Source organism: Notamacropus eugenii, chromosome 1 (genome assembly GCF_028372415.1).
Source record: "Notamacropus eugenii isolate mMacEug1 chromosome 1, mMacEug1.pri_v2, whole genome shotgun sequence".
Classification (NCBI taxonomy): Eukaryota; Metazoa; Chordata; class Mammalia; order Diprotodontia; family Macropodidae; genus Notamacropus; species Notamacropus eugenii.
In genome coordinates, this window is record NC_092872.1 from 13,145,779 (window position 1) to 13,173,010 (window position 27,232).

At 39.7% G+C, this 27,232-nt stretch overlaps 1 protein-coding gene and 1 pseudogene across 15 annotated transcripts in view; one reads left to right on the forward strand and one right to left on the reverse strand.

Moving 5' to 3' along the window:
• Window positions 1-27,232, reverse strand: part of MAP4 (microtubule associated protein 4) — a 236,621-nt gene that overhangs the window by 66,884 nt on the left and 142,505 nt on the right. For 11 of the 15 annotated variants that reach the window (XM_072654020.1, XM_072654047.1, XM_072654038.1 and 8 more), the window contains 8 exons: window positions 17,379-17,492; window positions 14,538-14,681; window positions 13,389-14,021; window positions 8,721-8,831; window positions 7,309-7,380; window positions 6,374-6,502; window positions 4,795-4,947; window positions 380-3,835 (listed from right to left, as the gene is read on the reverse strand). In XM_072654020.1, the coding sequence (XP_072510121.1) occupies window positions 380-3,835; window positions 4,795-4,947; window positions 6,374-6,502; window positions 7,309-7,380; window positions 8,721-8,831; window positions 13,389-14,021; window positions 14,538-14,681; window positions 17,379-17,492 (4,812 nt within the window). The remainder of the gene's footprint in view (window positions 1-379; window positions 3,836-4,794; window positions 4,948-6,373; window positions 6,503-7,308; window positions 7,381-8,720; window positions 8,832-13,388; window positions 14,022-14,537; window positions 14,682-17,378; window positions 17,493-27,232) is intronic. The other 4 variants (XM_072653985.1, XM_072653993.1, XM_072654001.1 and 1 more) reach the window with 2 other exon arrangements.
• On the forward strand, window positions 24,366-25,188 carry LOC140528912 (putative monooxygenase p33MONOX pseudogene; annotated as a pseudogene).

A 27,232-nucleotide genomic window follows, 5' to 3' on the forward strand; every position in this document is an offset into this window, starting at 1 on the left:
AATATACAATATGAGTCTTGCGTTCAAAGATCACTGCAGTCGGACAACTGTATGCATGAAATTAACAGATTCTGAGAGAACTGATTGGTGACAGGTTGTTACAAAAAAGAGTGATAGGTTTTTTAAGCCATCTCTACAAAAAAGCGATGTTCAGAATTATGTCAAAGAGCAAACCAATCAAACACTGACCTCTTCACATCTATAAATCATGCCATATTTGCTAGGGGCATCAAGCATTAAATGGTTATATATTTTCATGCCAACACACCAACAATACATAAGGTCAGCTGGAATCAGTACAGAATTAACACACAAGCTAGTGTTGCTGATGCTTCAAACCACAAGCACACACCATTCCCCAGCTTTGGCTGGTTCATACCATGAGCCTTCAGATGCTTAGGTTTCTCTCGATCCAGAACAGCAGGTCTCAGCAATGGGGGAGTAAGTCCCCTTGATTTGGTAGGCCTCATGTAGCCTTTCAATGGTTCTGCCACTTTGCTTCTCACTGCTGTCTTTCCATCACCCAGTGCTCTCTGTCCAGATTTTTCTGTCAACTTCTGAGGTGCTTCTAAGATTGTATCTTTAGGCTTTGGGGACTGAATACTCTTAGTAACAGCTGGTGACAAATTATCTACAACAACTTCCAATGGAAGAGTTTCTTCCTTAGAATCTGATAGATCTGCTGAGAGATATGTGGGTTCCAAGAGGCTACCTTCTTGGTCTATATTTTTACAGCCGCGACTGAGTTTTTCCATTTGGGTCTTTTCCTGTTCAGTGGGCAGAAGAGCTATACCCACCTTGTCAGCTGAACTTCCTAGATTCTGGGAATCTAATCTTTGACTAGGCTTATCCTCAAGAAAATCCAGCTTTTCACTTTTACTGTCTGGCAAAACTGCATCTGTAATTAGGACTTTCCCTTTCCCCTTCTCTGTTTCCATGAGCATTTGAAAAACGCTTCCATCTGCATTCTTTTTGTCCATGCCTTTGTTTTCTAATGCTAGACCTGCATCTTCTACTTGCATCTGAAGATGGAGCTGTTCCTTTACTGGCTCTGCCTTCTCCTGGGGCTGCTCAGTGGTATTATCTTCCACTGATCCTTGGAAACTGCTGTCTTTGACTTTCTCATCACTCTCCACTGCTACCTGTTTTCCATCCACCCCTGCTTGATTTTGTAGTGGGCCAATATACTCAGGTAAGCTGAATATATCTTTTTTCTTAACACTATGATTCCCTTGGTGTTTCTCTGTTTCTGTGGATGCTCTAACATCTGCAACAACTGCTACGCTGGGAAGAGAATCCACTGGGGGATCCTTTCCTAGGCTACCTGCTGTTTCGTCACCCACAACAGTATCTTTCCTGGGGTCATTTAATGATAATAATTTGGAAACCTGTGCCTTGGAGGGCTCTTTCCCACTTTCTGCTAAGGCATCTGGAAGAGAGTCACTCATCTCAGCTTTGGAAGAAACTAGGGAATGTGGTTTCCCACAAATCTCTGACTCAGGCAAAATGGAAGTCTTGAGTGTGTCTGTCTCACTGGCCCAACTACTTGGTGGTTCTGAACAGCAATATGTAATATTTCTGTTTTCATCTACACAGCTCATTCCCTCAACTTTAAATTCTTCTTTGGTTTCCAAAGGAACCAGTACTTCAGTTTTACCTGGTTTGCTCTCTATGAGAGGCTGGGTATTTTTATCCTTTTTACTTTTCCCATCAATACCTCTTTTCTTTGGTTTGTCAGTCACTACTGCTTGACCCACAGCTCTTTCTATCTTACTCTCCACATGCTGCCCTGAAGAAGGAGGTCCCAAAGGGCGGGTTGGCTCATCAAGGACAATATCGGTTCTATCAGCATCCAAGGCAGTGAAAGTAGAGTCCTTAACAGTGTTCTTAACCAATGTCTGGGGGTCAGAAGAACTAACTTCAGTGATTCTATTTTTTTCACCAACTGACTCCTTTCCAGGTTTGTCAGAAACGCCTAAAAGCAAAGGATCGGAAATTTTGGATGAAAGGAGCATGAACTCCTTGTTTTTATCAGAGAAATCTACCTGCTTGTCCCGATTTCCATTCTTGTCTGCAACGGGCAGAACGTGTGCATCTATTTTGTCCTCCAACAAAGCAGGCTGCCCAGAATAACTTCTTTTAAACTTTTTGTTTTTCCCATCGCTACCCCTCTTTTTAGGTTTCTCAGTCACTTGGAGAGCTGCATCGGACTCAGGGAAGCTTGCTGAGAGACATTCACAAACAGGAGGTATTCCCTCCTTGCTCTGCTCAGGAATGTTCTTTTCTGAACCTTTAGCCATATGTTTCTCTCCTGAAGCTGTAGGAGTTTGACCTGGGTCTACCTTATCACCCAAAGGACTTCTTACTTTCGAGGTACTTTCAACATCCACAACTGAGTCAACTTTCTCTTTAGGTTCAGTCTTAACGAGACTAGTCATTGACTCTAAAACCTGATTGGAAGACATCGATTCTACCCCTTTCAGCTTATTGTGGACATTCGTCTCTTTCATGTGGGGTATTTTTCCACTTGCTATGAGATTTGCCTTATCCTTCTGTGTCTCCAAAATGAACGGACATTCTACACTCTCTCTCATTTTTCTCTCTTTACTATCACCAATTTTCTCAGGGCATTCCAGCCCTTTATGAGGGATAGGACCTGCCACACAGTACCATGGCTGCTCAGAAGTAAGGTTGCCCACTTCCTGGCTTTGCTCAGGAAAAATTTTAAGTTCAGGTGATTTGGCTACATTTGGGTCCACTTTATTCTTTACAAGACCTGGTGATTTTGATGCCCATTGGTCAGCTGCTTGGCTTTCACCAGCAATGTCCGTTAGACTACTTCCCAAAACACCTGCCTCAACCGCCGCCAATTTAATCTGCTCTTGGGGTGTTATTGATTTTGAAAGCACATCCTTGGTTTTCTGATTCACGTTAGCGGTAAAGCCTCCTTCTTCAGGTTTGGTCGCAAAAGGAGCTTCTACTTGTTTGTTTGGGAAAACCCCTGGACATGGTGGCTTCAAATCCACCACTCCCACTGCCTGCACTTTATCCAAAGAAGGCTCTAACTGAGGTGCTAGCAGCACCGAAGCAGGATGTTCATCTTTACTTGGCTGGGGCTTACATTCAAAGGGCAGAGCCTGCTTGCTCACTGGGCTCTTACTCGGTGATGACAAGCCGACATCTTGCACCTCTTTTACTTTAGGGATACTCCTTTCTTCATTTGCACCCCCCCCAATCTGAGAATGGCTTTCACCTTTAAAGTCTTCCTGGGTAGGACTCAATGATATACTCGAGCTCTCCAAGGCAGAGGATGCGGCCACCAGTTTGACTTCTCTTGGCCGAGCTATGGTTGCTTTTCTAGAGTTATCTTTGGATGCAGGCCTGTACTCTTTAGTCATGGCAGCAGACTGCCCTGGGGGAGCACCTAATTTTGATGTGTCAGCTCCTGTAAGATGAGTTTTCGCTACCTCAAAGTTTTCATTCCAAGGTTCCCCAACTGTGGGTTGAAGATATTTCTTTTGCTTCGATTTTTTCTTCTTTTTCTTCAGTGTTGCTGGTACACACTCCACATCCCATGTCTCTCTTCCAAGGTCCCTTCGAGATTCCAGGAAATCAGTATGGGGCATCCTCCTTTGGGGAAACCTGGATCTGGGGGAGGAACCAGTCCATCCTGATTCTGACCAAAATACGGGCTCCATTCTTGGATCAGGAATCTTCTGCTGAGAATAGCTTCCCACCAGTTCAGGGGGCACATCAATAAGAGATACAGGCTTGGGTGTACCCAACCTGCGGTCACTGGGTTTGTAAGCTTGTTTTGATTGTGCAGGGGAGACACCTGAAATACATGAAGTTTGCTAAAATTCAAAAACAACCGTTTGTTCTGCTTTTTCTTAAATCACTCATAAACTTACTAATCCATTTTCAACAACCCATTCAGTAATTTCTTTACAAAAAAGTTTTCCCCAAAAAGATTTTTAAAAGTTTATACCCCTCATAACAACAATTGAGTACAATCTTCACCTCTTCTACCCCATCAATGAATAATCTTAAGAACTGAGTAATTCTACCACACTCTGAGAAAAAATTGTAACTCAGCTTTTTAACCCCTCATTTTCTTCTACTACAGAGGGTCAAAATACCTGTACTTCCAAGCTAGGGAAAGTTGATGAATTGGACTTTGGAGTTATGATTAAGTCTAAATGCTCTCGTGGATGGGCAGAAGAAAAGGAAAAAAAGAAGAATAAAATAAAGCATAAAAATAGTGTATTTTAGCAATATTTAGGGCATGGGGGAGTTAGAGAATGCAGGTTTTCATTTATTACATTAAAAGGTTGACATAATAAATTAATCTTTAATCAACTCAAGAGTAACAAAGATTTCTTTCAGAACTTCTGTAATAAGAAACTCAAGGTAAACCATTTTTGGAATGAAGAAGAAAAGGCTATTTTTTTTTTTAAATTTGGAAACACTTATTTTACTAATTTGGAAAAGTGGTATACTATATGGTACACTTTCTCTGATAAAAGAATATAAATGCACAAAGCAGAGGCCTAGCTTGAAAGGTGATAAGGAATATAACAAGAGCACTCACATTTTTTTTTAAAGAAAGTCAATTGAGAAATTAAAGAGAATATTCAAAAGTGAAGTCACAGGCCTAATAAAAATGAAAGCTTGTACTAGAAAATTTCCTGGAAATCACATTATTCAAAGCCACTGTTCAAAGACAGTGCTAGAACTGCAAACAGTGGTGTAAAATATTCTGGGGAAGCTGGCCAAAATAGAAATTAGTGCTACCTGTAGGCTCCTGAGGAGCCTCTGAAGGTGAAACATGGCAGGACTCCGACTCTCCTTTCAGCTTTTCTAATTCAGTGAAATTAACGGAAGGAATAGTTTCTTCTGATGGTGATGCTTTAGTTTGGATTGATGGTGTTGTAGTCAATGCTTCTGCTAGAACAGGAAAGTAGGGGAAAAAAATGCAAGATTTCAATCTTTGTAATAGCAGAAGCATCACTAGTTGGGAAAAAGAGCAGACCCCAGACTCCCTGGAGCCCCATCCTCATTTCTGTCTCTGATATGCTTCCTTCAAAATGCAACCTTTTTAGTGCCCCTATTTGCCGGCCTAAGGGCTGCCTTTCTACTGGCCCATTGGCACATATAGATCTTTTGACATCTGTTTATCATCCCAGCCCATGAATCTGCTCATCAGCTTGGTAGGATCTCCTGAAAGGTTAAGATAAGTCTGTCAAGGTCTGCCCATCAGCACGTTTGTCAACCAATAGGATTCTGAGTTTTGTGTAGACCCTCCTGGAGGATCAAAGCCAGACTTTGTATTTTACTGTGGCTTTTCCGTATCTTCTGAGTATTAAGCAGTATAAAACTAAGGCCTGGAGAAAAGGAGGCATCTCAGATCATAAGGAAGATTTTCAGTCTATTTCATTAGAAGGAGCCATGGACCCTTTAATAAAGTGCTATTGACTTGGAAAAAAAAAAATGCAACCTTTTACAATGTAGACTGTGAAGTCTTTCTCAATCCTCCTAGTTCATCATGCTATATCCACCAAAATAACTTGGTATTTGTTGTGAATATACAATTGTCTTCTCCAACAGGAAGTAAACTCTATGAGGACAGTGAGTGTCACTTATGTCTTTGTATTCCCAGGACTTACAACATTATCTGGCATGCAGAAGATGCTTAGTAAATGGTTGATGATGGATTGATTGCAAGATTAATCATTTCACAAATAATGATTATACAAACTTGAAAATTTCCTTAATTACTTGACAAATTAGAGCTAGTTGTCCCAAAAAAAAGTCATGCTAAACTTATCCATTCTGAGTTTCACAACAAAGTTTTTAAAAATGAAACAGAATATTGTAACTGGAATTTTGGTTTTCTTTGTTTTGGGAGAATTTTCATTTAATTTTTTTTTTTTAAAAATAGCTGTTAAAGAGGAGGTAATCTCATTTGGAAGTTCCCTATACCAATGAAATCACAGGTCCAGTCCCCACGACCTGTCCCTTCAAAAATTTCATGTCTTTGCTCATGTCCCACCCCATGCCTTAGTTAGCCTCTTCTAAAATCTGTACTTTATTTGGAGGCCTACTTTAGGCCTTCTCTACCCTCCACTCTTCCACAAATACAAAAATGATCACGCTGTTCTCATCAAATGCATAGCACTTTGCCTGGACCTATCTCCTGAACTCTTCCCTCACTTTTGTAGTCAAATTATTACCCTCTTCTATTAGATTATGAGCTCCTTGAAAGCAAGGTGCATGTTGGACATATCTTTCTATCCCTAGCACCCACATCATGCCTTAAACACAGTATGGCTTTATTAAATTTATACTGAATAAATGAATTGTTTCTACTTACCTATAATCTCAGGAGAAGCTATCAGGGCTTTAATCTCTTTCAGTTTCTCTAAAGCTTTATCTTCTGCAGGAACTGAGGTTTCTGGCAAGTACACTTTTTGTTCTATGACCGCGACTGGTTCTGAAGGTACTGTATAAACCAAAAAAGTTTAAAAAAAATACAATTTTATTTTCTCCTAGTTAAAAGGGCTAATAAATGTTTTATGTCAATCTCTGTGAGACGACTGTGCCCAACGTGTCTCTCAGCACATTTCCTCACTCTACCCTGATAAGACACTTTGCCTAAATTGTGAGACAATGTATTCAAAGGATAAGCTCAATTAACATTAATACTGTAATTTAGTGTTTATTTTTTAAAAGTCAACACACTTGATAAACAGACGGAAACATTTCAGAGCTCAGAATTCCTTTGTCAAATGTCTTTTCTGTGCAGATGGAGCCTATGTTTGAAGTCTTCTCTAGCACTTACTGAAAGACATCCAACACTAGTATCATGTGCGCTTTCCTTTTGAAAGGCTTAGAGCAAAGAAATCTTGCTCATGCTTTACTAAGACTCCTCCTCAGAACTTTAAGGATTCTCAACAAGCATATTCATTTGCTTACTTTATGATTTAGCAAGTTTACGACCAATCACCATTCCTGTTGGATTACCAAACAGGCTAACTGGATGTCTGGAAAATTTAACTACATTCAGCACGATCAGATTAAGTTATTCAAATCACACCTCTTACCCTCATGACCTTGGCCAGGGTATGACAGTCTTACTGTAAGCTCCAGAACTATGCCCATATAAAACAATTCTAAGATTCTTCCACAGCAAGATTCTTTTCCAGCAAGAATTACAAACTTCTATCATTTTCAAAATACACCTACCACTCTCATCCACTTCATGGCCTTTTTTAAAGCCAGACGTCACGAGGAACCTTTTCCCCTTACCTTCAGTAGGTAAAGCTGGGGAACTCTCAAGACAAGGTTTAAAAGGATTCACTTCGGCTACAGGAACAGGAGCTGCAAAAGTCAAATGAAATAATGTCATCCACATCTTCAGAACATTAGTCCATGCCTGTGCTTATACATACCTATATTATATTAAAAAAATAATAAAACGACAAAATAGTGAGAAGAAATCTTGATTAGAAGCTCAGTCCATTTAAATTCTCCTCATTCCACTGCTACTTTATAGCCAAGGATAAGCGACGTTCTCATTGACACGATAATATATTGTTCCCATGATATGAAAACAAACATTCCCAGTTCTCTATTTAAACTTCAAAAAGAGCAAGGCCTATTGTCACTCATTCTAGGGAGTAAATGACTATGCAAAAGCTTACCAGCTCCAGAATGAGAACAATCTGTTTTAACTTAATCACTAGGGATAACAGAGCTTGTCTAGGGTTAAGGTTGAAAGAAGCAACATCTTTTCATTCAATCTAATTTAATATTATCTAAGAGGCATATAGATAAAACTTGAATATGATTTGTGCTGCAATCCATGTTCTGGGAACAAAATAGCATATACAATAGAAGTTTTCAGTTGAGCATATCTTTTGTTATTTTTAATAATATTCAATTAAATTTGATAGACAAGTAGAAAATTTAGAGAGAAATGTGGCTTATAGGGATGAAAATTAACTCTACCACCTCAAAACAAAACTCTCACAGTGATCACAGCCTTTGAACCAGCCTCCTTTTCATGCTAGATAAAATCTCTTCCCAAATCCATATTTGCTGGTACGAGTCCTGTCCTTTATCCTTTCAAGAGATCAACAGCTCCAAGAACTCTATCTTATACTTGAGGACCTGTTAACATCAAATTACATTTACCTTATTTGATCTAACTCACATACTAGGAGCCTGAGACAATTCAAAGATTACTTAGCTACCAAAGAAACATGGCTTCTACATACCTGTGAGTTTAGGTTAAATCACTTAACAGCCCTGGCCTCCAGTTCCACTCAGTTACAAAATAAGAAGGGGTCAGACTGATGCCCACTTTCTACCTCTAAATAAACGTCTGATCTTTTTATCCAGGTCCAAATGTGACAAACTTTTTCAGTGTTCCCTTCGTTCCTAATGTTGCAGTATGGTACAAGATCAGGAGAACTGCACGTAGCATCCATAGGATTCAGTGTGGAAGAAAATCTTAGAAATTCATTTTAATTTCCTTATTTTGCAAGAAAGAGAAAGCAAAGTGATGTGTCCAAGGTCACAAAGTTACTAAATAACGAAGTTAATAAACAACTAATAAGAGTCAAGCTCATCATGCCTTTAAGGAATCCAAAGGTAGTGCTCCTAGGTCTCTGCCACAAGAGCTCTGACGCTGGTTCCCCAAGAAGTCCTGCACTTACCTGCTTGTTCAAAATGATCCATGTCAGTCACTTTAACATCTGTATTAGGAGAAGCAACTCCCTGTTCTTGCAGTGGTTGCAAACTGTCCATGCCAGGTATCTGAGGGGACTCTGAGTACAAAGCAATAAGAAATTCAGTTGATTCATTGTGGAAGCATCACGCGAAAAGAGCCAAACGGATATTCAATGAGGCAAATAAGAATGCCATTTAGATACATACCCATCCTTCTCCCTTCACTACAAGAACACTGACCATATATAGCAGTTTTCAAAAAATCCTCAGGAGGGAATTTGCTTCTATCTTTCTTCTTTGCCAATCATTAAGGTTTAATGAGTGCAAGTGGTACGTTCCGTAGCCACAGTTAATTATACTTCTATGAATTTTTCTTGTCTCCATCTAGATTATAATTGCAAGTTTGAAAAAGGATTGTATTTTGTTTTTTTCATTCCAGTCAGCTAGTAGTAGGAACTCAATAAATGTGTGTTAACAAAGTATACTTCATGCTCAATTTTTTTCACCATAGGGCTTTATTAGTATGTATTAACTGAAATGGGAATTTTGCTGAATAGTAAACCACTGTCAGGATTAAAATTCATAAATCTAGGGTTTCAAAACTATTATCAACTCCATTCAAGCAACAGGTCTTTAAGGTCCCTCAATTACAATGTGAGGAACAATATACCTGCTACAAAGATGACTATTCATTCTAGCGTTGTTTCAAAATCAATGACTACTACTAGTATACCTGCCTCTTCCTAGTAAAAGAATGAACTGTACTAATGGATTTGTTCTCCAAGTAATTATTACACTGCAGACTCTACCAACACACACCAGAAAGTATGGAATTTTTTACAATGTCAAAACAACACTTCCCCAGAAAGGTAAACAAATCTGTGACCACTAGAAAACTTTGTAGAAGATCAAGACAGTGCTTGAAATGAAAAATCTCTTTCTCTTCTCCTTACAAAGTAAAAGTTCAGCCTCAAAAAATAAAGGGGAAGTTTAAACCTAAAACATTTCCAAATTTCTATGGTCAAAAACATCAGACAAGCAAATGGTATATAAAAATAGGAAAACCTAACAAACCAGGAATGAGGAAAAGACGAAAGACGACACAGAGATCCATCTCTATAGGGCAATACGCTGACAGCCAATCAACTTGGTCATGAGGACAGCTGGAATCAAATGCCAAGTGCCCCAAACTTTGATTATTCAGAATACACACTGTATTACAGGAAGATTTATATGCACCAGCCAATATCACAGCTACCTATTAAGAATCAAATTTCTTTAGTTTACTGATGGCATCCGATATGTGGAGAAACAATACTGATCTTGGCAGAGATTTTAAAAGAAGCTCTCTAAATCTGGAAGGACCTTTTCAAACCCAGGTAATTTGCACATTCTCACATCCAAACCAATCAGATTTTTGCAAAGGAAAGAAGACTGAATTTGGTCATAATTCTATCCCACAACAGTACGCCAGAGTTAATGCAAAAACATTCACTACCCAATGGTAAATTTTAATGACTTCCACAGCTACCCCAAGACTGCAGTCCTCATCAGAAGGCCTAACAGTAGCTTTACATTCTAACAGCATCTAGGAGTAATGAAGCTGCAGTTCATGACTTAGCTGACTATTTCTTCTAAAAGTAACATATGAAAAGATCAAAGTTTGAAAATGATTCAGGGTTTCTCTATTTCAAAAATAGGACATTTGAACCGCTCATTCCAAAGCTTCGATTATAAAGCCTGTTTAAACTGAAGCTAAGTGCTATTAAATAAAAACATCCTCCAGGTTTCTGATGCATAAAAAGCATTTCGCAAAGGCTCTGTTATATTTGGAAAAGCTTGATGAGGTCACGTCCTTCCACAGTGATGGACTCTGCATTTAAAGGAAATAACTACATAATTTCTGCATTAATTTTGCAATATTTATTTTTTGAAAACTTTACTCAATTGCAACAAAATATTTATATATATATATTTTTTAAAATATGGAAACCAATTAATAAATGGGAGACCTTAGTCTCTTGATGTATTCTCTGATGCTTAATCTACAGCCTTTGGAGGGAACAGGAATTGGGACGTGTGCCTCCCATCTCATACTACGCTTGTCTTCAGACCCTTCTCCAACCTTTTCTGAAGAGTGCATCTCCCATTAAATAAGCAAATCCCAGTGATTCTGAACCCCTATGAGTCGTCATACAAATCCTATTCCCTATGCCCACCAACCCCGTAACCCTCTCCTTCCAAAGGTCCAATCAAACAACTCCCACCCCCTTCCACTGTACCCTCTGGAATGCCTGTTTTATTGGCAAGAAACTTTACTTCATCTAAATCTGTTTTCTCCCACTACTAGCAAGTACTAGCTATTACTAAAATTCGACTTCCCTTGACCACCTTCCTGGCTATTCTTTCCAGTATGGCAACACACTGACTCATTTCAGTCTGCTCACTGACCAAGGCAAGGGAAATGGATTATTCCTTGTTCCTCACTTCCACGTTCTCTCTATGATCATCACTCAGTAACCTCTCTCCATTAGAGATTCAAGCTATGCATATCTTGCCACCCAGTCAAAATCCTAGTATCTCTTGTCTACAAACTCCCAAGTCATTCCCTCTGCTTCCTCAATAAGTTTGGTACATTACACAATTTTTCTCTTGTCCCCAACTTTTGCCTTCATATTAGAGGACTTCAATAGGTATACTTAACTCTCACTCAATCACCCTTACCACTCACTTTCCATGCACGACCTATTTCTTGGCTTTTCACCTTTCTTCCCCACTTCCCTTTAACAAATACCATGCCCACATCATGAAGTCCAATCATTTGATGACCCCTAAAGTCTCTCCAAGGCCATCTGCCCCACACTACTCAGACTCTCCTCTTTTCTCCACCTTCACCTATTGGGCAATTCATCAAGACACTTTTCCTAATCTTAGTGTCCAGCTCCCTATCATTTTGCTCACTGCAGTCTGCTAAGCCTCAGCCTTAGATCACTCCCACCATTCACTGTCTTTTATCCTACACATGTGCTACTGAGCAAAGGTGGAAAAAAATAAAAGGAATTATTGACTGAATCTGCTACAAATTTGTGTTAAAACACCTCAAGTGGGACTTTGCTGCTGCTAGGCAATCCTATTAAGCCTGTCTTATAAAATCACTATTCCATTCTCCATATATACCATTCAAGCCTCCTATGACTCCCCCTCTCTAATTCAGCTGAGAAACATGTTTTCTATTTCACAGAAAAAAACAGATCAGCTCCCTCTTCTCTTCCTCATCTCACTTCACTCAGATGCCTTTTGCCACTCTCTCCTCCTTCATTCCTTTCTTATGTGATAGAGTAGCCTTACCATGGCAAGTCCCCTGACCTGCTAAAATGATTCAATTCCTGTATCCTCCAATGGAGTGCCTCCAATGGAATTCTATCATTTATGTCCACTCTGGTTCCTTCCTGACTCCCTACAGGTTGCCCATGAGTGCAACGCTATCCTTCCACCTCTCAGGTCTGCAACCCAGGAGTCATCCTGGATTTCTCACTACCTTCGTGCTCTCCAAGGTTTGTCAATTTCACCTCTGCAACGTCTCCCTTCTCTCCTCTGACACCGCTACAACACTGGTGGAGACCCCTCACCATTTCACGCCTGGATTATTGCAACAGCCTTCTGGGGGGATGCTGGAGTCAAGCTTTTCCCCAATCCGTTTCATCCTCCATCCAGCGATAAAAGTGAATTTCCTAAAGCACATGCCTGATCATGTCATTCCCCCTATTCCATAAACTCCAGTGAGTCCCAATTTCTTCAGGATGAAGTACAAAATGCTCTGTTTGGCACTCAAGCCTTTTAGAGTTTAACACCCTACATTTTCAGACTTCTTAAACCTGACTCCTGCACACATATTCTTTTGTCCTGGGACATTGGCCTCCATTCTCTTCCACCTTTCAGCTTCAGGCATTATTTCTGGCTATCCCCAATGCCTAAATTCTTCCTCTTCCACTCCAACGAATGACCTCCATGACTTACTTTAAATCCCAACTAAAATTCCACCTTCTACAAGAAGACTTCCCTAACTCCTCCTAGGGCACTCTCTCTGCTCCATGTTTCTTATTTATCCCACACTTAACTTTTCTGTTTGCAGACTGTGAGCTCCTCAGTGGCAGGGACTACCTTTTGCTTCTTTCTGAACTCTCAACACTCAGCACAGGACCTGGTCCATAGGAGGCATCTAATGAGTGTTTACTGATTGATTTTCAATCAATTTTTTTTCTGACTCATCTCCAGCTCCACAAAATTATGTGTGTCTCTTGAGAACAATGACAGCTTCATATCTAATCTCTACATTTCTGAGAAAAATCAAAGATTAAAACTTATTCCAGTCTCCACGAGGAGTCACTTCACTGCCTAAAAAGAGGAAGAGGAAAATAAAAAGCCACAGACATTTCACATGTAAGGAAGGAACAAGATCCTTCTTAATTCCAACTCGTGTGCCTTTTCTCTCTTCTTCCCATAAAGGAACGCTAATTCTACATATTCCTTGAATCAACTAACTTTACATTCTAGGGATAAAAACTCTGGGTAATTCTTCAAACTGCATCTCAATAGAAAAAAACAAAACAAAACAAACCATATAGCAAGAGCTAGAGCAATCACATCCCCCCTACCTGGTGAGTCCAAGAAAGCCAGAATCCCTTTGGCCTGGGGAGATGCCAGTCTCTGAATGTCACTTGTTTTCTCTACTTTAACCTCCTTGGCTGGTGTGGTTACCATGTCTGCCTCCCTGGTCAGTGTCAACTCCATGGCAGGTGCCTGTTGGGCTTCTGTGGTTGGTTCCACCTCCACAGCTGGCATCTTCACCACCTCAACAGTTGGTGCCCCCTGGGTTTCCTTGGCTGGTATCACCTCAGTCTCCTCGGTCAGTTCCATATCCACAGACAGTACCTCTTGGGTCTGTTGAGTTGGTGCCATCTGTGTGTTTTGTTCTGCCTGATTCCCTCTGCCTGGTGCTACCTCTAAAGTTGGCTTATCCTCCACCTCTTTGACTGATGCCACCTCCACAGCTGGTTCATCTTCTAACATCTCGACTGATACCACTTCCAAAACTTGTTCATCCTCTACCTCCTCCTTGACTGATGCCTCCTCCACAGCTGGTTCACTCTTCACCTCCTTGACTGGTGCCATCTCCACTGTTGGTGCTTTCTCCACTTCCATGGATGGTGTCAGGGTCATTTCCACCTCCTTCACTGACGGTGCCTCTTTACTTGATTCCACCTCCATCTCAATGTCCTTGAGTGGCTCTAAATTAAAAAAAAAAAAGTTCAGATACATAATTAGCTATCATGGAAGTTCTAAGCTTCAAAGCTAATCTTTTCAAGTTAAAGAACACTCTTCTCATAGGGAGGTAATCTTGTCATAGTTAAATTAACTAAGCTTGTCGGTTAAAGCAATCTTGCCTATTCTGTCATGGTTCCTAAAAGTGGTTATCAAAAGAAAGTAGAAAAGAGAGAGAATTATATCACTGAAATCAATAAGAAATTAGATGAGTCAGAATCTCCGCTGTCAGAGGAAGTAAAATTACTATACATAATTGTGAATCGTTTGTCATTCTACTCCAAGGAAACATGCTTAACATAATTCCTCCTGATGGGATATTAGGAAAATAAGCTCAAAACAGAAAGTGGAGTTTTGAAGTTTTTGGTTTTTTTGTTTGGAAATTCAAAGGGTGGTACTTCATCAAGAGTACTACTTTTTGTACCATTAGTAATGACCATGAACAGCCATTTAGCTAATGTAGAAAAGATCTACCAGCTTACCTGCTGTGGGTTGTAGAGGCTGAGGGTCAGATTCTTCCAGGAAGACAAAGGGTGATGGCTCAGAAGGAGCCTGGGCTTCCACAGGGCGTCCTCCCAATCCTGTCTCAGTTCTTGCAACATACGAATCATAGGAAGGCACATCTGCTGCCCAAACAGAGAAATACATGCCTTTTAAATTTCATTCACACTTCAATAAAAGTCACTTTTACTTTAAATTTAATCATGCAAAATGGTATAAAGACACATGCCAAAGGCGTAAAGATATTCACAGAGACAAGTATATATTTAAGTAAAAGCTGTCAAGATGCTCTCTAAAATTGGACTACTTAGGCTACTGCCAACTGTTGGAATATAGTATCAATATAAAACCATGAAGTGTGGGAAAGGAATGAGGGAATCAGTGTGGGAAAGGGTTTACCGGCCCACTGACTTTTTAAAATCTACCTGCAAAGCTTACAATGAGCAATTTCCATCAAATAAACACGAATTTATCGTGGACTACTATGCACCAAACATTGTGCCCGATGTAGCGAGGAACAGAGAAGAAACAGTTTCTGCTCTGAAGGAGCAGGTGTTCCAGCATGGGGAGGGGAGGAGTGAAGACAACTTAAGAACAGCAACTCTGACATGCCCTGCTTTGAGATAAGTACTCGGGAGCTTGCTCTCCTTTCAATGAGCTTACATTTTCACAGGTGGAAACAACAAATATATAAAAGTACATGCGGCATAAATGTACAGATAATAAACTCTTATATACAAAATAGTGCAACAGAAGAACTACGACAGAGCATCAGCAGCTGGCAGCGAGAGGGGTCCTTCTTTACATGGCAGAAAGTGAGAAGCTGAAAGACGGAGAAAAGTTGGTGCTATGCGAGTTCAGGACGTAACAGCAAAGGCCTCATAGAACAGGTGGAACTTAAATTCATCCGTAAAGGGGTGGAGAGAATTGGGCAAGAATACACCAGATGGGGGAAGAATTTACTTTGGGTAAATGAGGGCATAAAGGAAGAAGTGAATATGACATGTTCACAGCAGATGATGGCACATCCTGGAAGACGAACAGAAGAGTTATGACTTGATAGGGTAAGAAAGGAAGAACCTTTTTAGTTTTCTCATGCAAGGAAGTGAAATGATTAAAAAAATATTTTAGCAATGCGACTCGGGCAATGGAATTCGATATAAGAAAAAATACAATGGAGACAGGAAGGCCAGACGGCTCAAATCAATCAATCAATATTTATTAAGGGCCTACTACGTGCCAGGTACTGTGTTTCAATCTAGGGATACAAAATGGGACAAAAGAGAGCACCTGACGTCAAGGAGCTTATCATTGAACAGAGGAGAAAATATGCAAACAAATATATACAGGATAAAGAGGAAATAACTAAAAGGGGGAAGGTAGTGGTATTAAGAGGCGTTAGGGAAGGATTCCTGTAGAAAGTGACATTTTAGATAGGACTTAAAAAGGAAGACAGGAAGGTCAGTAGTCAGAGCTGAGGGAGAATATGAAGGAAAGACAGAGAAAATGTGCACAGCAGAGAGATGGAGTGTCTTTTTCATGGAACAGTCAGGAAGGCACTGGAGTATGTGTGATAAGGTAAGAGGGGGTTAGGTTATGACCATGTTTGAGAGAAAGGGACAATTATAAAATATTTCAAAAGGACAATCACCTGATGTAACTGCTGATGTGACAGAACAAGATGAATTTTACTAAGTTAATATAAAATAATAACCATATAGACAATGATATCCAAACTGAGTTAAGTCTACTCTAACTGATCAGAGATATGAAGGCCCTATACGATTAGATTCCCTAGATTCCCTGAGTCCTATGGAAAGTTTAAGGACATAAGGCATATATGCATATGAGCCAGTCTTTATAAGGATAGTCACAGCTGCATTAGAATTAAAAATTATTGGTTATTAGTATCCTGATTATAATGATATTAAATCAATATTCAACAACCATAGTGTGTGAGGAATTTTTCTGGTAAACAATACTTCATTGCAATGCAAGGACTTAAATATTTCCCAGTGGTCTCTTAAGGCAAAATGCATTCCACACCCAGGGAAAGAACTACGGACCTCGATCGCAGAATGAAGCAGATCATTTTCTTTTGTATTATGTTTTGGTTTGTTTTATGATTTTTTCCCATTCATTTTAATTCTTCTATGCAACAGGACTAAGGTGAAAATGTATTTAATAGAAATGGATGTGTAGAACCTATATAAAACTGAATGCTGTCTCAGGGAGGGAGTGGGGAGTGAGGGGGGAAAGAGGTAGAGGCAGGGGAAAAAAATCTAAGATATGTGGAAGTGACTGTAGAACACTGAAAACAAATAAAATAATTTTAAAGAAGGACTGCAGGGGAGGAACGAAAGATAATCAGAAGATAATGACAACAACAACAAAATTTAAGGCTAAGAAAATGAATAAATACAAGAGCAATCAGAAGGGGACAAAAGCAAGTACACTGTCAGTGTTACTTTGTTAGAGTTAATGTGTCTTCAAATATCAAAACATAAATCACAGTTTATAGTTTTATTTAAATTTGATCTCTGATTTTATCTGTAAGTGTTAATAAGCTGAAGTGTAATTTTTCTGGAAGTGATTTCTTATTCCTCAAATTTCTCATTCAATCTTGTCCCCACCATGCCTATGTTATGTCATGTCATCGCCTCAATGAGATTATTAGCTGTTTGAGGACAGAATCTGTATCATTTTATCATCTTTGTATCCTAGAATTTGGTACAATACTTTACATGTAGTAGCTTCTTAACAAATGTTTGCGGATATTTAAAAATGTATATTAAAAATGAATAGAAATGGAGAAACTATACCCATATTATCTTTTGCAGAATCCATGTGCTCAGCAGGTGAAGATATGTTCACCATTCCAGGAGAGACAAACTGCAAATCTGACAAGATTTCACCTTGGTACATCTGATAAGGATCTGAAATCGATATGGAACAAAAGTCAAGACTTACAAGTAAACAACACTTTTAATCCTAGAAGATGGCATTCACCACATATTTTTTATCGTCACCCAAACAATACATAACAGAAATCAAGTACGACAAAAAAATCCCTGCTCTCCAGCAACTGATAATCTAAATCAAAATGATAGTTAATGATGATGATATGAATGGCGTTTCATTCCAAATACTCCATTTCAAAACTATGAACAAAACATTGCTAGTTTTATAACTGTATAAACTATGAACAATATATACTCTGGAAAGATAATGAGAATATGTAGAAATGTTTATTAGGACGGGTAGGGTGTAAAGGAGAGAGGAAGAGAAAAATCTGAGGTTTCCCAAGTGTAGGAAATCACCAGGACCTGCTACCAACATAGGTCAGCAATTCTGAAGATCCAGTCAGGTTCCTAGGTCACTAAGAGGTTAGGGGACTCATTCTTGGTCACACAATAGTACGTGTCAGAGGTAGGACTTGCATCCAGGGCCTTTGTGCTCCCAAGCCAATTCTGCATCCACTCATGCGATTGTTACTTCACACATACATGAAATGTAAATAATGGCTATGAAAAATGAAAATCCATCTCAGTAACCGTGTATCCCACGTACATTTAAATCAACAGGTTGACTTCCAATGTTAAAATTCACCAAGAGGGAATGTAACAAATACAATAAATGCATTAATACATAAATTTTTATCAAGCATTAATTATTGTGACTTCTGGTATTATGGAACAATTAAGGAAGAAATGATCCAATCACTACCATATTGTAATAATTTCATTTTAGAATGAAAGCAGAGCAATAGTCCGGAGTCCGTGCTGCCAGCATTACCTTCGCCAGACTCCATCCATATGTACTGTGATGCACCATGCTGGTCAAGCAGATCAAGAATTCATCTCATTAAAGAACAGCCACATCCATAAAAAGCTCTGTGAATCAAGAGCCTGGACCAAAGTTCATATTCCCACAGAATGGCAACAATTACCTAAAGCAAAGAAATAGCACCTAGACTATTCTGTCTTCAAGATTTTTTAGAGACAGTAGCGGCCATTCCATTGAGTTGGGAGTAAGAACGGATGGATGATCTGGCAAAGAAGAAGAGATAAAACTACTAGATAGGCATTTATGAGTACACGGCATTGTACTCATGTGGAAGAATGTGGAATTCCGTGGGAGGGGATATAAACATGCCCTTCTCCTAATTCAGGGATTCTGCATAATTTTACATTTTAAACAGCTGACCTAACAGTGTATCACCCATTTGGCACCTTTGTACCAGTCACGCTATGATAAAATACCAGGCAAAAACTACAAAAAACAGCCAAATGCCTGTAATTTAAAAGCTTTCTAAAAGGACGAAAAGCTTTACCAAAAGGTAGTAACTTTGGACACAATATGCATATTCATAATATCCCTGCTGGCTCACAAGAAGTTGGAAAAATTTTAAAATGGATTCCCTATTTAATCCTTAAATCATTCTAGGAAGAAGGTGAACTATTTAAAAGTTGATACAATTCAAAAACTACAGTAACCTCTGTTAAATATTATAGAATTTGTATAAGGTTACAGTTCATTATTCAACATGCATAAAACTCATTTTAGTGGCATCATCTATAAACAACCTCAAAACTGATAGGTCTTTTCCAACATTTAAACAGTTCTCTTAAAATCTGAGAGTATTATGAAACTGTTTTATCTATGAAGCACTATGTTTGGGTGTGGTAATTTGTTTATATAGTTTGATAACTGTATTTGATGCATTTTACAACACTATTCTAAGAAGAGCACCACCTTCACCAGACAGCCAGCGTCTGTGACACCAAAAGGCTAATCAAAAAACCCCTGGCCCAGACTCTCCAGAAGCTACCCTGACTAATGTGTTTTTAAAAACCGTTCAGTACTGTGAAGATTCAAAGAAACTGCTAGCATATTAAGTCCTACGGACATAAAATAAATGCATGAGTGAAACTTGGGGATGCTCTAGCTAGAAAGTCAATCCTAAGAAACATTTTTAGAAACAGAAAATAAATCTTTCCATCTATCCCAAATAATTCTACCACAAAATTTTAAAGGTGAAATACAATAACCCGAGGGCTCTATCCTGAACCCAGCAGTCTTTCATCTTACATCTTCTCTTTAGTGATCTCATCAACAACTCCCATGGATTCACTATTACATCTGCATAGGGCTCCCAAATCTGCACATGCAGCTTTCATCTCTCTTCTGAGCTAGAGTTCTGCAGCTCCATCTGTTTGCTTAAAGTCTCTACCTACATGGCCCACAAACATCTCAAACTCAGTATATCCATAGCAGAATTCATTCTCTCTCCACTAAATACAACCTTTTGCCTTCCTCAGTTTGTAACTCCCCACTTCCCTCGACCACATCCAGAATCAGTTGCTGAACATCAGTTCTGCCTCCTCAACATCTCTTACAATTGGCCACTTCTTCCTTTCACACCCCACCCCAGAAGTCCAGTCTCTCACCAATTCACTCTCAGTCAGTATCTTGACATCAGCATCTCTTCCTCCCACAACCCATTTTCAACAAAGCTGCCAAAATTATATCATATTTCTAAATCCAAAAACTGACCATAACACTCCTAAAGACACTTCTGTGGATTGCCATTGTCCTTTAGATAAAAAACAAAATTTCTACACCAGGCATTTAAAGCCTTTAATGATCCAGCTCCAATCTATCTTTCCTAGCTGATTACACATTACTCCCCAATAACAATGCACTCTACAATCCCGCCATATTGACCTCCTCGCTCTTCTGCTCCTTCCGTATTTCATCTCTCACCTTGATACCTGGGTATCACCATAGGCTTAAGGAGGGGCATAAGTAGGCCTCACTGTATTATCAACAATAACCTGTGAACAATAATTGAAATAAAAGAAATAAAGGAACTGTAAAATCAGAAAAGAGGGTAGGCTAGTAACCATGAGGAATAACAGAAAGTTTGCATACAATCTTACTACCTATGTAATTTTAAAAGACCTAGAGTGGAAGCAGACTATGGGGTATTGAGAGAGGAAAGGTGTAAGAGTTACTGGAGAAGGCTTGGGTGGCTTATGGTCTGCCCTGCTGGGGGAGCAGCTGCACCAAAGAGATGGTGGATTCATGCAATAATGACACGTTAAACCCTGTTTGACAGAAAGAAAAGAGAAACTAGAAATAAACATCCACAACGGTCAAGTCTAATAGTCTACTTCAAAGTGTAAATGGTTCATATTTTGGCTAAACGCCAGATCCATAACAAGGACACAAGCCACATGCTCAATAATTAGGTAACGACCTTTCAAATCCTTAGTTCATCCCTGAACCTGCTTTTAGAATGTCCTCTCTTCTCACAAGAGCAGTGCTGACAGGAAGCCTGACAATGCTACTGCTCCAAGCGTTTTCTACAATGATAGATACAGACTGACAGCCTTTTCTGGTGAGGTGGAAACAATGCTGGATCTGCAGTTAAAGGACCCAAGTTTAGAACCTCCCTCTCCCACTTACTGCCTGTACTCAAACTCATGATTAATACCACAAGTCCTACACAGGGAGTTTTCTTAGTCAATTTGTAAATTTTAATTTAATTTTTTTCAGTATTTTTTTTAAATTGAGTTCCAAGTTCTCCCCTTTCCCTACCCATTGAGAAGCCAAGCAATATTTATCCGTTTAATTTTAAAAATACATGTTGCGTGCAGTCCATTACTAAGTTACATAGAATCCTAAGATATTTAAGCAAAACATTTTATAGCAAATGACTCAGTAATTTCAAAGACTGTGTACTCTTGTACTTGTTGTATTTTTCCGGTTTTCTGGACACATCCCCAGAACAGGCAAATTTTTCTCATCAAAAAACTGAAAATAACAATGGATATAATAAAGACCTCTTACACACTGCACAATACAGTTCTACGTAACAAGCTAGAAGAAGTACCCTTGGGAACAGTGCTCAAAATAACCAGGTTCCATCCAGAATCATTTCAGATTCTGTTCAACATACAGAGATGAGAGACTTTGTTTCATTCTATGTTTTCTCTGTCTGTCTCTCTCCCTTCCCTTCCTCCCTCCCGTTAACCTGGATTCAGCCCTTAAAACTCCACAGCAAAAGACAACCTCCCACAGAAGAATAGCAATCTTCCAAAGAAATATTTAAAGTATATACACACAAGACATTCAAAGAGTCTGATTCAAAACAGTAATAATGAATCGATCAAAAAACTTAAAAGGAAGAGTCAATCTATGTGATGCAACAGGAACTAACCATATTTATTCACTAAGGAACCTAATTAATGAGCCTTATAGAGTGTGACAGGAGATTCAGACTGGTTTCTAGTTTTGTGAAAAAGAAAAATGCTTAAAAGACCAAGTCACTAATCAACACGAAGAGTGTCATTTAAATTCAACAACAGAGAAAACTCATCAGCCCAGTAATTCACCTGCACAGTGCACACCACCACAGGTGATTCCAAGAAAAAGCTTTTAAAGACAAACATATACCATTTCTATGGCTCATTGTTGTGGTTCACTTTGAGAGAAATACCACAACCGTTATCCCCTGTGTGTAAAACACAGAGAGATGGAAAAATCAGAGCAAGCAATCAGCCAACATTTATTAAACCCCTCTGTGCCAGACCCTGCAATAAGGGTCAAGGATGAAAAAAAAAGCAAATAATCCCTGACCTTGACAAGTTTATATTTTACTGCGGAAACAACATATGAAGTATAAGTAGATTCAACAGATATATACAACACCCCATCGTTAAAAAACCTTCGCTACAATCCATAATCACTAAAGCTATTTCTCTCCTCCCTTTCTTAGCCAAAGTAGAAAAATCCATGTACATTTATATAGTTTCTACTACTTCACCTCTTACTCACACCAGAGACCATGTGAAGGGGTGTAATAACTTGTAAACATGGAAAGGAAGGTTGTAAAAGGTAGTATGAGCTTCAAATGCCAAACAGATGAGGTCGGATTTGCTTCTAGAGGTGATAGGGAACTTTTGGAGCTACTGAGCAGGGCAGTGATGTGGTCAGACTCATACTTAGGAGTATCCCTTCAGTCACTGGGGTCAGGATGGACTGCATAATGCAGAGTTACTAAGCAAGCTGACAGTGTAGAAGTCTTTTGTCTAGGTGAAAGACAATGAAGACCTGACTGAGACAAGAGAGAATGGAGAGACACTGTGGAAGGAGTATAAAATCAATGTGGCTAGCAAAAGGATAGATAAGAGGAGATAGTGACTGAACAGAGACTAAGACACAGTCTTGATCCGCAAGAGGTTACAAGTTCATTCATTATCTCTCCTTCAATACCCTCTATTTCAATATTCTCTCACTCTATCTCTAATGCTACCATAGTTCAAGTTTTCATCACACAATTATCTCTCCCTACCCACTCCCATACATCCTTCCAAGAGCATAGTCACACCTCTACTCAAAGGCTGCTAGCAGATGTCCCCTACTTAATACGCAAGGTACAACCCACCACCCCAGCAGCCGAGACTTTCCAGTTGGCTCCAACCTAAGTTTCCACACTGAACATTATTCCCCTTCACCTACTCTATTCTCTAACCAAACTGCACAATTCTAAGTTCTCTGATACTGCCCAGCCTCCTCCCACCACTAGCCATCTCTCCTCCACTAGAAATTCCTCCCTTCTGTCGAAAGCCAGCTCAGATGTCCCCTACTATACAGAGTTCATCCCAAAAATCCTCCTCCAAGTCATTGCTTCCCTGGATCTTTTATGCCTCCCTGCTGGACTTGTCTTCTCTATCAAAAATGAATTCTAATATGTTTTACTTTCCATTTTTTATCCTTCAACTAGATCACAACTTGGTTGAAACCATGGGAGAAAAAAGTCCTTGATGAGTTTTTCCATATCCTTCTGTCCTCAGTATCTACAAACAGACATTTAAACCAAAGCCTCTCCTTGTTCAGTGATTTTCGGTTGTATCCAACTCTGTGACCACATTTGGGGTTGTCTTGTCAAAGATAGTACACTTCTCTATTTCTGTTAAAATGCTTCCAGTCACTCAGGTTTACAACTTCATGGTCATCCTCAACTAGATTTCTCTTCCTTGCTGACCATATTAAATAAGTTGTCAGGGCTTAATTTCATCTCCATAAGCTATCCTATGTAGCTTTTCTTCTTTCTACTCACTACATTCATTCATTCCTGTTACTTACCTCTTGCTTGAATGATTTTACAACCTTCCTAATTAGACTCCCACCTTCCAGGCAGTCCCATTTCTAATCCATCCTCCACTCACATCTGTCACATAACCTTAATAAAGTACAAATCTAACAATATCACTTCCATTTTGAAAGGTTTGTGGCACCATATATGACCTGTAGAATAAACAACAAACTCATTTTCTGATTTAAAGACCTTGTAGAAGCAGTTGTGTTTTTTAGGAGAACTGAAAATATTAAGAAATACTATTTTTTTTCTTCACTCTACTTTTCCCAGCTGAGGTCCATTTGGGTCTTGGTACTACTTGCATCATGGCATCAATTTGCCCCATGCTTTGGCACTTAGGTAATGACGGGGGCCTAGAGCCTTATAAGCCTCAGCTTCCTGTCTGTGGACAAAGCCTCAGGCTGTGGATAATCTCTTCCCCCCCATTTTCTCCTCCATCCACACCTCTCCTCATGGAAACCCACCTGTCTGTACAGCCTCTGCATGAGAGCTGCTTGGGACTCTTTGCTAGTTCATCACTAGCTGCAGAACCTTCCTTTTTGACATCTTTGTCCTATCTGCATAACTTCCATACATAGTCTTTCACGGTGGGAGTCAAAGTGCTAGAAATCTATGTAGAGAAACAGCTGGATCACAGTCTTTCATGGCATCATCCAGAGAGCCAGATGTGTCTGCTACTGAGCACACAGTATAAACAGGCAAGATGTCTTTGTCAATCAACTGGAATGTATTATTGGGCATTCAGTTATGAGGATGTCCTGGAGGATTCCACACCAATGACTCCACTCCATCTGACATGTGTAAGTATGGTTCTGTAGAAAAAGCTGGCCATCCCAAATCAGAAGTACCAACAGCTTTGCAAGGAAATGAAGCAGAAATTAGTTCTCTGTAACCTCCACAGATTCTAGTGACCAAATGAATAAGGCCCCAGTGGTGAAGGTCAAGGCTACATGTCGTCATGAATTCTCTAACTGACAGACGCAAGATACACTCTCCATAAAGGCCTCACTGTAGAAGAAAACAAGTACCACCATGTGGCCGAGGCAGTCCATAAACTGAAGTTACAAAATGGAGAAATGAATGACTGCTTCAAGCCAGTCTTCTCCAAGTAGTACACCTCATTCTTCTCCCAAGCAAATGCCCAGAGGCTGGTTTACTCATGGATCTTCTACTTTCTTACCTGGTCTAGATGTCAGCAGCATGGAGACAAAGACAAAACCTCATCTGAAAAATGAAGCCTTTTTGGACCAAGAAGCCTTAAGGAATCCAACTCGGGTTTCAGCGTCCAGTCTTACAGAGACATCAATGGAGATCATTTGAGTTCAGGCTACAAGAACTGTAAAGACCCAGCAGCCTTCAAGCCACCTAAGATGGCCCTTCCGGTGACGGAAGGAAAGAAACAACCTCCACAAAACCACAGCATCCATCCAAGAGACTTGAATGTGTCGACTCCTGCAGGGATCTGAAGCTCTCTTTTTGTTTTTCCGGGTGAGCCAGTTATGAAGAGAGATAAAGTACCTAGCCTTTAAGAGGAAAATAACTCTGATCTTGTTTGCATCACCGTCAGTTGTCAATAAACATTTATTAAATGCCAACTATGTACCAAAGTACCATGGTAACTAAGCACTAGAGATACAAAGAGAAGTAGATGCAGTCATTGCTCTCAAAGAGCTCACAATCTTATGGAGGAGCAAATAAATAATATACAGGATAAATAAATAATCAACAGAGGGAAAGCAATAGAATTAAGAAGGATTGGGGAAGGTTTCCTGTAGAAGGCAGGAATTTTGTTAGAACTTAAAAGGCAGACCCACCAGGAGGCTATTGCAACAGACCATGAGTGAGCTGATGAGGCCCTCAGCAGGCTGGTGGATTGCTCAAGAGAAAGGGGCATACTCAAGAAATTCTGCAGAAGTGACAGCTTGGAGATGGGGGAAAGAAGGGTTGAGGGGGAATGATAATGAGTTCCATTTTGCATATATTTGAGTTTAAGATGTCTGCTGTCAATCCTGTTTGACATACAAGACTGGTGGTCAGCAGAGAAGTTGGAACAGGATAGTCATTGAGAAATGGAGGAGACTGCTTTCAGATGGGTCAATAACGTAGTCCTCTAAGATGTGGGAAAGGAAATGAAGTCATCTCATTTTCACATCTTCATTTTTCACAGCAGCTCTTTCAGACCTTTACATCAGACCTCAAAACAATCATCCCTTAAAAATTAGAACAGGTCAAGTAGAAGCTAGGTGGAAGCCAGCCTGATGTCCATAAGACATTATGAAACAATAAAAACAAAGTCAAAAGAGTATAAAAATAGAAATGTAAAATATCTCACAGGAAAAGCAATGGATCTACAAAACAAATCAAAGAGGTGACAATTTAAGAATTGTGGGACTACATGAAAACCATGATAAAAAAAAGAGACTACATACCACATTTCAACAAATTATAAAAGAATCCACCAATCACCTCCTGAAAGAGATCCCAAAATGAAAACTTTCAGGAATACTGTGATCAAATTCCAGAACTTCCAGATCAAGCAGAATATACAAAAAACAACCAGAAAGAAGGATTCAAATATCATGGAGCCACTGCCAGGATCACAAAAGATTTAGCAGCTACCACTATACAGGAATGGAGACGGCTTAGAGTATGACATTCCAAAGTAAAGAAGCTAAGATTACAACCAAGAATAAACTAAACAGAATCCTACAAGGGGAAAAAATGGACACTTAACAACAAAAAAAGAACTTCCAAGTATTCCTGGTGAAAAGACCAGAGATGAATGGAAAATCTGACATTCACACAAAGCTCAAAAGAAGAATAAAAAGGTAAACTTGAGAGAGAAATCCTAAGGAATTTATATAAACTGTTTATTCTCTGTTGGGATTGGAAGCTCAAATCCGTGTGGATGGTCTCGGGCGGGTAAAAGTGGGACTTCTAAATCTTAGAGTCTTACGAGGCCCTCCATGAACAGCAGGGATTCGAGAAGGTCAGACTGAGCTAGCTCGGCTAGCTCGGGTATTTCCGCCTCTCCCCGGGAGATACGTGATGGGTGGAGTCTCCCTGCCCTCGAGGTCATCCCGGATCTGGGCACACTATTGTTATCTAACAGCACGGTATTTAGATGCAAACTATGCTGCTGGAGAGTTAAGTAGGATTGAGGAAGCCTGAAAGCTCTTAGCACGTGAGGAGCCAAGAGGACAGTAGGCTCCGCTTCTCTTCTCTTCTCTCTCCCCTCCCCCTCTCTCCCCGCTTGTACTTCTACTTCCAATCCCTTAAGATCTTAGCCTCCTTAGGAAATCTCCCCCTCTTCCTCCTAAGGAAGACCCCCCTGCACTTGTAACTGAGACCCTGAAATAAAGCTCAACCCTTGTTCGACTCTGGAACGTCCTTTCTCTCATATGTGCATCCGGCGTGGCCAGCCGAAGACCTCGGAGGTGAGGTAAGAAAGACTCGGGTAGCCCACACAGGCCTCTAGGCCTGGCAATTCTCCTACATGAGAAGATGATG